The sequence below is a fragment of the Grampus griseus genome (assembly GCF_964374135.1).
Source record: "Grampus griseus genome assembly, chromosome: 8".
In the NCBI taxonomy this organism is placed as follows: domain Eukaryota; kingdom Metazoa; phylum Chordata; class Mammalia; order Artiodactyla; family Delphinidae; genus Grampus; species Grampus griseus.
The window spans coordinates 26,604,157-26,617,758 of record NC_139002.1 but is presented as its reverse complement, the minus strand read 5'-3'; the positions used below and the strand labels follow the sequence as shown (position 1 = coordinate 26,617,758).

The window sequence follows — 13,602 nt, the reverse complement described above, 5'->3', positions numbered from 1 at the left end:
TTCTAATAGTGGATTCCAGTGCAGTAAATAATTTAAAGTGGAAAGTGTGGCAGATTTGGTTTTGAGAATTATTTGGGGACTTTTCTGGAATGCTTTCTAAAAATGTATACATGCAAAACTGATTTAACTTAGAGCAAAAATAAAGTGCCAAAAAGATTTTAAGTTATACAGGAATCTAGTATGTATATGTTTTTGTAAGAAATTAAGTTACTTGGGCTTCCCTGGTGGCGCAGTGGTTGGGAGTCCGCCTGCCGATGCGGGGGGCGCGGGTTCGTGTCCCGGTCCGGGAGGATCCCACGTGCCGTGCGGCAGCTGGGCCCGTGAGCCATGGCCGCTGGGCCTGCGCGTCCGGAGCCTGTGCTCCGCGGCGGGAGAGGCCACGGCAGTGAGAGGCCCGCGTACCGCCAAAAAAAAAAAGAAGAAATTAAGTTACTTGATGAAAAACACCGAGTTGGATAAAGAAGAAATTTATTCAGTTCAGTAGATACTGAGTGCATGAATGTATGATAATGCAGGTGTTGTGAGAAATGCAGAGATAAAATCACTCATTAATTCTGCCCAAAGGTGTGGTATATACTAGTATAGGTTACATTATGGTTTAGCAGATTTTGTAAGCCAGATGCATTATAGAAAATTGAGTGAGGGAGAAGCCAAATTGTTTTATGTAAATAATGGCATTATAGCTCTCTTTTGTGATAGAAAGAAGTTGTTAGAAGGTGTAAATTACTCTATGATAGTGAATGAAGAAAATATCTGAATTCTAGCTTATTTAAAGAAATGTACTTTTTTTGATTTTTGTTTTTACTTTCAAATATGTACAAAAACTCAAATTAATTATGCCCTGGTTAATACCCTTATGGTCATTCACCTCTTTTAGAGAATATATGTTAAAAATGACTTGACTTAGCAAAAAATTATGTTTGCAAATTCAGGGACCACTTCCTTCAAGTAATTTTTATCACCATCCTCTAGTAACATTTAAATTTAATTTTAGACCTTGTATTTAGTAGAATATACAAAGATATTCAGCAGAGCATGTGGGAATAATCACAGATTTCTAATGATAATATCTAAATTTTTAGTTTTACTAAATATATAGTGAAACTTGTTCCCCTTTAAGTTTATTCTTATCAGTTTGACAAATGAACTTGAACATACGTTATAGTCAGATACTGTAGGTCCATTTTTTAAATATCTCAAATTAGCGGTATGGTGGTGGGGTCGTTGATGCTTATCTACAGTGGGCTTCACTGTGGGGCCATTTCAGTGGAAAACTTCCAGTGTTAGTACCATTGGGTCTTTTTCTTGGGGCTAGTCAGACTCTCCAGAAAACACTCTTTCAGTCTCTTGCCTAGAGCATCTATGTCTGCTTTCCAGTGTTCTGGGAGCTGAGTTGGGAAAGAAGGCTGGTGTGGCAGAATGTCAAACATTTAAGAACACTAAGTAACATTTTTTATGATGCCCCTGTTTTCAGACTGTATACTCTCAACTGTGTCTGGTTTTCCTAGCCCAGCAACTTTGTTGTTTGCCTTCTCCAGAAGTTTATCCTATAGTGTTCTGCTGGTGTGGAGGAGGGGATCCGGTGTGTTAGTTATTTTTTTTCAAAAGACTTTCATCTGTGCCATTGTTTTTCATTACAACTTCACCTCTAGTTCCATAATTCCTTGGTGCTGCCAATTCCTGAGCCTTTTGAGGATTCTGCAGTGTAGCATGGGTTTCTTCTTTACCATCCCTGCTAAACTGCCTCCTCCTATATCACCCAACTGTGAACCAGCTTTCTAGTGTTTAAGTCAGATAATATGGGGTGATCTGATTTTTAGCATATTTTCTTTGTTCTAATAGCTTTATGCTGTTTTGAAAATTATCTTAATGTCATTTTTGAGGGGTCACTTCATGAAGGGTGTAGAATTAAATGTGTATGTTCTGTACTATCGCATAACATTTATCTTAGGATAATCCTATCTTTAGACATGTTCTATTTAGAAAATTTGAATAAATTATAGTATTAATATTATATCATCAGCCCTAAATAGCTTTGGTATGTTTAATGAAAATACTTTAATATTTATTTTAAATTCCTTTACGTGTGTTTATCTGAGTTTTTTGTAATGTGGTTTGTAATGTGTAAGAATCGTAACACTCTAGTATAGATTACTTAAATATATTGTAAGGAATATAAGTCCAGATGTGTTAACTAAATGAGGAATTGCAATTAGGTGAGTAATCATAGTTTAGAAACGTGGAAAATAGTGATTACCTGAAGGATGAAGTGTTTTCTACTAGTAATACGGGAATTTTATTTCGCCCCTGTAACATGAGATCTCTACATCTCTGTGAAGCATAAAATAGTTTTGGTATCTTATGATAATGAACTAAAACACTTTATTCATTGTTTAGTTTTCATATAAATTTTAAAGAATGCATATTATTTAACTATGTATATTGTATTTGTTGTATTGAACTTGGGGAAATCCTGCTTTAATGGAGTTGATAACCTCAAATTATACCATTAAACTCATATTTTTAAATTAAAGTATTTTATATATATATATATATATATATATGAAGTACTTAAAAGTGTGTATGTGTCCTCGAGGCTATAAGTATGATGTTTATATATTTTATAATATTGAACTATTCTTGTATCACTAATTTAGTACTTTTGAGTTTTCATTTATAATCCATGACATCTTAAGTCTGTCTTCTTCGCTATTATCCAGATAGACTCTAGAACAGTCATCCAACAGTTAAACCTAAATTTTACCACCTAAATGTGATTTTATCTCTTCCTTTTCTTCTTTTAGTTTACTGGAACTGTTTCCAATATATACATAATACTGAGCAGAGTGAGTTTCAGTTAAAAAAAATATGTTGCTTAACTATGTGAAATTATGTGGTAGATTTAGAAAGTAAAGTAACTATAAGGTAACATTGTAGAGTTTAAACATTGTTTACTATTTTTTTATTTTAAAAAATGCTGAGGTTATATATATAGCTGTGGTTAGAAATGTAGAGCGAATCCTGTATCTGTTGCTTACTAGGTACCTTTTTACTTTACCTCAAATTATAATTATTCGATTTTTTTTCCTACTTGTTCTTATTTTATAAAATGAGTGGAAAATAGAATAGTGATGAGTGATCAATAATAAGTGATCAGAGGAGACCTGGTCGGAACCCAGAACTCCCAACCCCTACCCAGCAGTAATTTGTAGGCTTTCTTATTTTTGGGTGTCAACAGAGGCTTGAATGGAAAACCTGAACTTCTATCTCCACATGGCAGTAACTAGGCAGGGTCTCAACAACAACCTGGTTGAATCTCTAGGGAATTATGCTGAGTGAAAATTTGCAAGTGAAGGATCAGAAGACATATGAAGGGAACCAGCAAATGAAGTTACTTTGAGGATAGAAAAACAATTGGAAGTGAATTCTGCATGTCTGTTACTGAATTTAAGGATGCCTACCTGCTCAGAGTACCTTTTTTGGTTTTTGGATGTTTTCCTATGATTTTACTGTCAGTTCTATATATTTTACCACCTAAATTTGATTTTTATCTCTTCCTTTTCTTATTTTAGTTTACTGGCACTGTTTCCAATATATACATAATACTGAGCAGAGTGCGTTTCAGTTATAAAAAACACATTGCTTAACTATGTGAAATTATGTGGTAGATTTAGAAAGTAAAGTAACTATAAGGTAACATTGTAGAGTTCAAACATTGTTTACTATTTTTTTTAATTTTAAAAGAATTTATTATACTTTTTATTGTTCTCATATTTTGAATCTCCTCTCAGTGTGTTATTTACCTAGCCATTTCCTCTCTTCAGATGTTTAGAAAATCATTGGTAAAGATGTTTGAAGATAAAGGATTGGACTGTATCTTTTTAGAAACGAATATGAGCATGAAGAAACAGTATCATATGGTTTATGAATGCATTCCTCTCCCAAAGGAAGTGGGTGATATGGCTCCCATCTATTTTAAGGTATTTATGGATAGTCTTTACAGGCATACTTATTTTTTGCTGTATTATGGTTTTATGAATAGTTATCTTTATTCTGATATTTTTTCTCCTATGTACTTATGAAATTTTATATCATATAAAGAAATGAAGTAAAGCACAAAAATTCTGCTATATAAATTTCTGTAGAAGAAATTTGGGATTTTGACCTTTAAAAAGCATGCTTACTTATCAGTATGAATATACTATCAAATGGTAATTTATAATTTTAATTTTTCATTTCTCAAATGAAAAATCAAGTTCTACCTTGAAATACTTTCAAGTCAAAATTGTAGTCATGACTCTAGAAATTTATAATTTAAATTCCTTAGGGCCAAACATAGTTACATGCAAACAGTACAAATTACAATTGCTTAAAAAAAAAAAAATTACAATTGCAGAGACAAGTTATTGCTGCAAGTTTTAGTATTTAATACCTCATCATGCTCTTTGAAAAAGAAACTAAAATCTAACCTTGACATACATCTTTGGACATTGTAATAAATGATTAGAGTTCTTAAGCAATTGTGTCATTATAATGTTCAAGCAGGTTTAACTAAATAGCGTTTGTTTGATACTGGCCTGAGTGCAGTGTAATTTATAAATTTATAATTTATAAATTTGTAAATGTAGAACCATATATGAAATAGTAACGTGTACAATTAAAGAAGAAGATAATGTTTTATGAGGTGGTATAGAAACTTGCAAATGCAACATTTAGACAATATAGGATGGTAAATTTTAATTAATATGGACTGTAAATCCCAATAAAAAGAATTATTTTAAAAAAGGATTATTAAACCTGTTAAGGTTGATGAGGTGGTGAAAATCAACTTTTCCTATAGAAATTTTTAAAAACCATCTGATTATTTGCTTTGAAGTCATGCTAGTAAAGTATAGGAAAACAATCCAGATAATTCCCAAACCCATGTCAGTCCTGTATTAAACAGAATCAATTGAGAAAGAGATTATTATGCTTTTCTTCAATTTTTTTTTTCCTCTTGTACTTCCTCAGTGAGCCCTAGGAGATTGTGACTATAGGTATTGAAGTACATAGGGCACAACATAGAGCAGCTACTGTTGCTTATGGTGGGTGACAGAAATGTCATTTCTTAGCAGAATGGTATGCTACTTTTCTTTTATATTGTATCTTTTATATGATCATTAAAGATGTACGTATTTGATTTAGCTTCAATTTTATATTGAATGTGCTACATTATAATGTCAACACAAGCAATCCATGTCTTTTAAATAGGGAGCAGCAGTATACCTGATGTATTTAAACTATGCTTATTTGAATGTTAATTTCACCTTTAAAATTTACTTCATTAGTAATGATGTATAAAAATGAGATTATTTTATAATTATCACCATGGCTTTTCTTTCTATTAAATATTTCTTTACCATAAATACTAGTCGTATTGATTAGCTTAGAAAGTCTTATAATTCCATGTCTATGTATTTTTTCCCATGCATTTTTACTCCTTTTTTCTATGGCCAGAAATAGGTCAAGTATTTGGTTGCCAGAAAGCACATAAATTACTGTTCTTATATATGGAAGAAGAACAATAAAATGAATTTATTTGAGTAGATGTCTATGAATGGAGTAAGGAATTTGTGAACTTTATGTTCACAAATTCCGTTCAATATTAAGTTGCTTGGTCTTACTAAGGATTGTTTTTGTCATGTAAAGGTGAGCTAAAGTTAGTACAACAGTTAAGAATGAGTAAAATAGTATTATTTTGGCTAAAGATAAGACTTGTATGAAATCAAGAAATTCCAATTTTAAATAACAGAAATTAAAGTCATTCAAACTAATAACCTAACATGTATATTAAACCTTATAATTAATTCACCATATTACTTTACTTTTAAACTCTTTGTATTTACTTGTGCATTATTTTTTAATTGACAAATGGCTGTTTCTTAGAAAGCCATAATGGAAACTGATGAAGAATGGTCTATGAACAAGAAATTAATTGATCTCTCTTCAAAAGATATCAGAAAGTCTGTAAGTATTATTTTTTTTAATATAAGAAATAACCCTACTATTTAGGATCTTTGTAATTTCCATATCTTATTTGAGAAAGAGACCATTTGGCTGAGTGATCAAAGGTGAAGGAAATATAATTCCATAAATAAAGAAGAAATTATTTTCATCCTACCTGGTCTAGCAAATCCTTATTTCTTTAATTGCTTATTTGAATGTTTATTCCTGATCTTTTGGTGCTCTGCCACTGTAGTCCCTATGATTGTTTATGATAACCATAAGACTCTGCCATGAAAGTTGCTCTTAATGGGATTCTCAGGCTCTGGGACAAGTGAGGAGAGATGCCTTCTTGTTACTGAAATTATAATGAGAAAAACATTTTCCTAAAGGCTCTATTTTGAACATGGAACTCTCTCTCTTTTTTTTTTTTTTTTTTTTTTACTTATACAAAGGTTTACTGTTATGGTCCTTTAAAACAGTAGTTAAGTTAGATGATGGGTACATTATTCTTTTAGAGACTTTACTAACCATGCTTCATAGTTTAATCTTGATTTGCAGATCAGATTTTAGATACAAGTTACCCTTAGGTTGAGTACTTCTGTAATGACCTCCCTCTTTTCTAGAAATACACATTAAATGGAATAGATATATAATAGAACTGGGGATTCCTTTTTCTTTTCAAAGAGTATTATATGAATGTTTATTGAGTGCCTGCTATTTACCAGGCACTGTTCCACATGCTTTTTATACATAATGGAACAAAACAAAGGCTTTATGTAGCTAATATTCTAGTGCAGGAGTTGGGAACTGCACTCTGTGTGCTAAATCCAGCCTGCTGCCTGTTTGTGTAAATGAAGTTTTATAGTAATACAGCTAATTCCCTTTTTTTTTTCTTTACATCTTTATTGGAGTATAATTGCTTTACAATAGTGTGTTAGTTTCTGCTTTATAACAAAGTGAATCAGCTATACATATACATATATTCCCATATCTCTTCCCTCTGTGTCTCCCTCCCAACCTCCCTATCCCACCCGTCTAGGTGGTCACAAACCACTGAGCTGATCTCCCTGTGCTATGTGGCTGCTTCCCACTAGCTGTCTATTTTACATTTGGTAGTATATATAAGTCCATGCCACTCTCTCACTTCTTCCCAGCTTACCTTCCCCCACCCCGCCCCCGTGTCCTCAAGTCCATTCTCTACGACTATATTCCTGTCCTGCTGCTAGGTTCTTCATAACCTTTTTTTTTTTTTTTTTTTAAGATTCCATACATATGTGTTAGCATATGGTATTTGTTTTTTTCTTTCTGACTTATTTCACTCTGTAGGACAGACTCTAGGTCCATCCATCTCACTACAAATAACTCAATTTCGTTTCTTTTTGTGGCTGAGTAATATTCCATTGTATATATGTGCCACATCTTCTTTATCCATTCATCGGTCGATGGACACTTAGGTTGCTTCCATGTCCTGACTATTGTAAATAGAGCTGCAATGAACATTGTGGTACATGACTCTTTTTGAATTGTGGCTCTCTCAGGGTATATGCCCAGTAGTGGGATTGCTGGGTCGTATGGTAGTTCTATTTGTAGTTTTTTAAGGAAGCACCATACTGTTCTCCATAGTGGCTGTATCAATTTACATTCCCACCAACAGTGCAAGAGGGTTCCCTTTTCTCCACACCCTCTCCAGCGTTTATTGTTTGTAGATTTTTTGATGATGACCTTTCTGACTGGTGTGAGATGATACCTCATTTTAGTTTTGATTTGCATTTCTCTAATGATTAGTGATGTTGAGCATTCTTTCATGTGTTTGTTGGCAATCTGTATATCTTCTTTGGAGAAATGTCTAGGTCTTTTGCCCATTTTTGGATTGGGTTTTTTGTTTTTTTGATATTGAGCTGCATGAGTTGCTTATAAATTTTGGGATTAATCCTTTGTGAATTGCTTCATTTGCAAATATTTTCATGCATTCTGAGGGTCGTCTTTTCATCTTGTTTATGGTTTCCTTTGCTGCCAAAGGTTTTAAGTTTCAGAGGTACTGTTTTTGGCTGCTTTCATGCTACAAGGATAGAGTTGAGAGTTGCAATAGAAATTTTATGATCTGCAAAGCCCAAATTATTTTATTTAAATTACAATTTTATTATAGGTTTTTAAAATTGTTTTTTAAGTTTTTAAAATTTTGCTGACCCCTCCTCTAGCAGATGTCACTAGAATATTTCTCTCCCATTTTTTGTTTTGGAAAGCCAGACCTGATACATGTGACTGATAGAATTCACTATTTTATTTATTATATCCCAGGCCAAAGGTTGAAATCTCATTGTATTATTGGAGGTAGTTTTAATTCAAAAGTAAAACCATTGTCTATTGTCTTTTTTAAAAATTAAAAAAAAAGTAATACAATTTTTAAAGGTTACTTTCCATTTACAGTTATTACAAAATATTGGCTATATTCCCCGTGTTGTACAAAACATCCTTCAGCCTATCTTACACTCAGTAGTTTGTACCTCCAACTTCCCCGCCCCTGTATTGCCCCCCACCATTGGTACTGGTAACCACTAGTTTGTTCTCTGTATCTGTGTGTCTGCTTCTTTTTTCTTCTATTCACTAGTTTGTTGTATTCTTTAGATTCCACATATAAGTGATATCATATAGTCTTTCTCTTTCTCTGTCTGACTTATTTCACTTAGCATAATGCCTTCCAAGTCCATCTATGTTGCTGCAAATGGCAAAAATTGTTCTTTTTTATGACTGAGTAGTATTCCATATATACATATATACACCACATCTTCTTTATCCATTCATCTGTTAATGGACACTTAGGTTGCTTCCATATCTTGGCTATTGTAAATAATGCTGCTATGAACATTGGGGTGCATATATCTTTTCAAATGAGTGTTTTGGGGTTTTTTCTGATATATATACTCAAGAGAGGAATTGCTGGGTCATATGGTAGTTCTATTTGTAGTTTTCTGAGAAACCTCCATACTGTTTTCCTCAGTGGCTGCACCATTTTACTTTCCCACCAACAGTGTAGGAGGGTTCCCTTTTCTTCACATCCTTGCCAGCATTTGTTATTTGTTTTCTTTTTAATGATAGCTGCTCTGAAGGTGTGAGGTGACATTTCATTGTGGTTTAGGTTTTGATTTGCATTTCCCTGATGATTAGCGATGTTGAGCATCTTTTCATATGCCTGTTGGCCATCTTCATTGCCTCTTTGGAAAAAAATCTATTCAGTTCTTCTGTCTTTTTTTTAATTGGGTTTTTTGGTTTCTTGATACTGAGTTGTATGAGCTGTTTATATATGTTGGATATTAATCCCTTATTGGTCATATCATTTGCAAAAATTTTCTCTCATTTAGGAGTTTGTCTTTTCATTTTGTTGATGATTTTCTTTGCTGTTCAAAAGCTGTTAAATTTACTTAGGTCCTATTTGTTTATTTTTGCTTTTATTTCATTTACTCTAGGAGACTGATCCAAAAAAATATTCCTGTGATTCATGTCAGTCAGTGTTCTGCATGTATTTTCCTGTAGGAGTTTTATAGTATCCAGTCTTAAATTTAGGTTTTAATCCATTTTGAGTTTTATTTTTGTATGGTATTAGAGAATGTTCTAATTTCATTCTTTTACATGTAGCTATCCAGTTTTTCCAGCACTACTTATTGAAAAGACTGTCTTTTCTTCATTGTATATTCTTGCCCCCTTTGTCATAGATTAATTTACCATTAAGTATGTGGGTTTATTTCTGGGCTGTCTATTCTGTTCCTTTGATCTATATGTCTGTTTTTATGCCAGTATCATACTGTTTTAATGACTGTAGCTTTGTAGTATAATCTGAAGTCAGGGAGCATGATTCCTCCAGGTTTGTTTTTCTTTCTCAAGATTGTTTTGGCTATTCAGAGTGTTTCAAAGGTACAATCTCCCAAGACTGAACTAAGAAAAAATAGAAAAGATGAACAGACCAATTACCAGTAATGAAATTGAGTCAGTAATTTAAAAATTCCCAACAAACAAAAGTCTAGAACCAGATGGCTTCACAGGTGAATTCTACCATTTATCCTTCTGAAACTATTCCAAAAAATTACAGAGGAAGGAATGCTTCCAAACTGATTCTATGAAGCCAACATCACCCTGATACCAAAACCAAAGATATCACAAAAAAGAAACTTACAGGTCATTATCACTGATGAACATAGATGCAAAAATTCTCAACAAATACTATCAAAATGAATCCAACAATACATTAAAAAGATCATTCACCATGATCACGTGAGATTTAACCCAGGGATGCAAGGATTTTTCAGTATTCACAAATCACTGTGACATACCACATTAACAAATGAAGAATAAAAACCATATGATGCAGAAAAAGCTTTTGATAAAATCCAACATCCATTTATGATAAAAACTCTCCAGAAAACTGGCATACAGGGAACATACCTCAACATAATAATGGCTGTATATGGCAAACCCACAGCTGACATCATACTCAATGGGGAAAAGCTGAAAGCATTTCCTCTAAGGTCAGGAATAAGACAAGAATGTCCAAAGTCACCACTTTTATTCAACATAGTTTTGGAAATCCAAGCCATAACAGTCAGAGAAGAAAAAGAAATTAAAAGAATTCAAATTGGAAAGGAAGAAGTAAAACTGTCACTGTTTGCAGATGACATGATACTATACATAGAAAAATCCTAAACACACCACCAGAAAACTACTAGATCTCATCAATGAACTCAGTAAAGTTGCAGAATACAAAATTAATGTACAGAAATCTGTTGCATCTCTATAAACTAACGATGAACTATCAGAAAGAGAAATTATGGAAACAATCCCACTTACCATCACATCAAAAAGAATAAAATACCTAGGAATAAATCTAACTAAGATGGCAAAAGAGCTGTACTCTGAAAGCTATAAGGCACTGATGCAAGAAATTGAAGATAAAACAAAAAGATGGAAAGATATACCATGTTCTTGGACTGGGAGAATCAATTTTGTTAAAATGACCCTACCACCCAAGGCAATCTACAGATTCAGTGCAATCCCTATCAAAATACCAATGGCATTTTTCACAGAACTAGACAAATAATTTTACAATTTGCCTGTGGTCTTTTTCTTTTCCCTTGCTGGTGAATTGGGACAGACAATATATTAAAAAACAAAACAACGCCCCCACAAATGTCTAATTCATGATCTTATAGAAAAAGGTATCTAATGTACATACATCTTTTGTGCCTAAGTTTTTCACTTCTCATATCATAATTTCCAATGCCATTGATTCTTTTAGAACATGATTTTAATGGCAGTTGAAAATATTTTAGGGGAGGGGTGGAATCAAAATGGTGGAGTAGCATGTTGCTGAACCCACCTCCCCTCACAAACACATCAAGACTACAACTACATATAAAGCAAGTCTCACTAAAGGTGACCTAAAGACTAGCAGAACAGCTCTTCTGAAACCTAGACTGTAAAGAAAGAACCACACAGAGTTTGATAGGAGGGGAGGAGAAGCGATCTAATTGGGACTGACACCCCTAGAGAGTGACCTAGAGAGGAGAGAAAATCACATGTTCAGGATCTTCCTTGGGGAGTGGAGCATTCAATCCACACATTAGGCATTCCATCCCTGTGGTCCAGCAAGAGGAAGATGAGCCTGTCTGGGTTAGAAAACCAGTGGGGCTTACCTGAGTGCTGTAATAAATGGAAACTCTGCTCTTGAGGAGCTTGCACACAGACTTGCTCACAGTCCCAGGGTGGAGGCAGCAGATTGAAATCTTCATGGTGCTCTGGCTGGCTTGCCAAGACCACCCCAGTGTGCCCCCAGGTTTGCACTGGACTTCTACTCTAGCCCCTACTGCTCTGCTGTTGCTCCCTGCTAAGGTCAAGGCTGCAATTGCCAACAAGAATGCACACACTTGGAGGGAACAGGGCTTGGTTGAACCCTGGCCCTGCCTCTGATTAGGATGGGAGCAACATACTTGGGAGGGAGAGGAATCAGCCCCAGGGTGGAGACTGCCATTTCTTGTGTGCATGTCGGTGCACACACTTGGGAAAGAGTGGAACCAGCTCAGTTGTGTGGCTCCAACTCCTCCAGCCCTGATCTAGCCTCTTACCAAAGTACACGCATCAAGAAAAAAGTGGAATCACTTCAAAGTGCAGCCCCAAGCCCTCAGTCCCTGACCATGCTCACAATTAAGGTAGAGACTGCCATCACACCTGGGAGAAGTGCAGGTCCCTCAGGGCTCCTGCTTCAGCTCTTGAGCCTGGATCCCACCCCCAGTAGGGCAGTGACTGCCATTGAGCATAGGAGAAGCCCCAGCTCAAACATGGCTCTGGCTCTACCTCCCACCAAGGCAGTGGCTGTCAGGGCACCCTGGGCTTACTTCAGATTGAGCTCCCACTGGAACCACTGTGCACACACACACTGCATTGGGATGCTCCCACACAAGGACATATCTTCAAGACCGGGATAGGTAACTCTTTCACCTACTGTCATGCAGACAAAGGAATATGTTTCAAATGAAAAAACAAGAAAAGAAAAATGAATAAAACCCTACTGAAACAGAGATAAATAATTTACCTGATAAGGAGTTCAGAGCAATAGTAATAAGAATGCTAACTCAAGTTGGGGAAAAAAATAAATGAACAGAGTGGGAATTTGAACAAAGAACTAGAAAATATAAAAAAGTACCAATCAGAGCTGAAGAATGTAATAACTGAAATGAAAAATACACTAGAAGGAATTAGCCACAGATTAGGTGATATAGAAGAATGCATAAGCAACCTGGAATATAGTGAAAATCACCCAATCAGAACAGGGAAAATAAAAAAATTTTTTAAATGAGCCTAGCTTAAGGGACCTCTGGGACAACATCAGGCATTCTAAATTTGCATTGTAGGGATCACAGAAAGAGAAGAGAGAGAGAAAGGGATAGAAAATGTATTTGATGAAATTTTGGCTGAAAACTTCCTGAACCTGAAGAAGGAAATAGATATCCAGGTATAGGAAGCACAGAGAGTCCCAAAGAAGATGAACCCAAAGAGAACCACACCAAGACATATAATAACTAAAATGGGAAAAAATAAAGGTAAAGAGAGAATTTTAAAGTCAACAACAAAAAACAGTTACGACAAGGGAATTTCCATAAGGCTATCTGCTGGTTTTTCAGCAGAAACTTTGCAGGCCAAAAGGGAGTGGCATGATATATTTAAATTGCTAAAAGGAAAAAACTAAAGAGTTCATCAGTACTAAAGTGACCTTACAAAAAATGTTAAGGGGTCTTCTTCAAGTGAAAAAGAAAGGACCAAAACAAGAAATAAGAAAATACAGGAAGGGAAAAACCTCACTGTTAAAGGCAAGTAAAGGCAGTGGATCAATGAACAGGTAAGGGATAGGCATAAAGATGTAAAATATGACATCAAAAATAGAAAGCATGAAGGGGAAATTAAAAAATATAGATCTTTTAGAATGTGTTTGAACTTAAATGACTATCAGTTTAAAACGATAGATATAGATATACATCAACATATGTGAACTCCATGATAACCACTGTATATGCAGTATTTTTGCTGGTAAGCCATCTAGTACCTATTGTAAGGTTGTTTTTTAAAACCTGG

The 13,602-nt window shown here is 34.6% G+C and overlaps 1 protein-coding gene across 1 annotated transcript in view; it reads left to right on the top strand.

Moving 5' to 3' along the window:
- The window catches only part of CWF19L2 (CWF19 like cell cycle control factor 2), a 193,664-nt gene that overhangs the window by 164,260 nt on the left and 15,802 nt on the right, over nucleotides 1–13,602 (top strand). Inside the window, exons 15-16 of the mRNA XM_082660925.1 lie at nucleotides 3,825–3,980; nucleotides 5,926–6,006. Coding sequence (XP_082517051.1) covers nucleotides 3,825–3,980; nucleotides 5,926–6,006 — 237 coding nt within the window. The remainder of the gene's footprint in view (nucleotides 1–3,824; nucleotides 3,981–5,925; nucleotides 6,007–13,602) is intronic.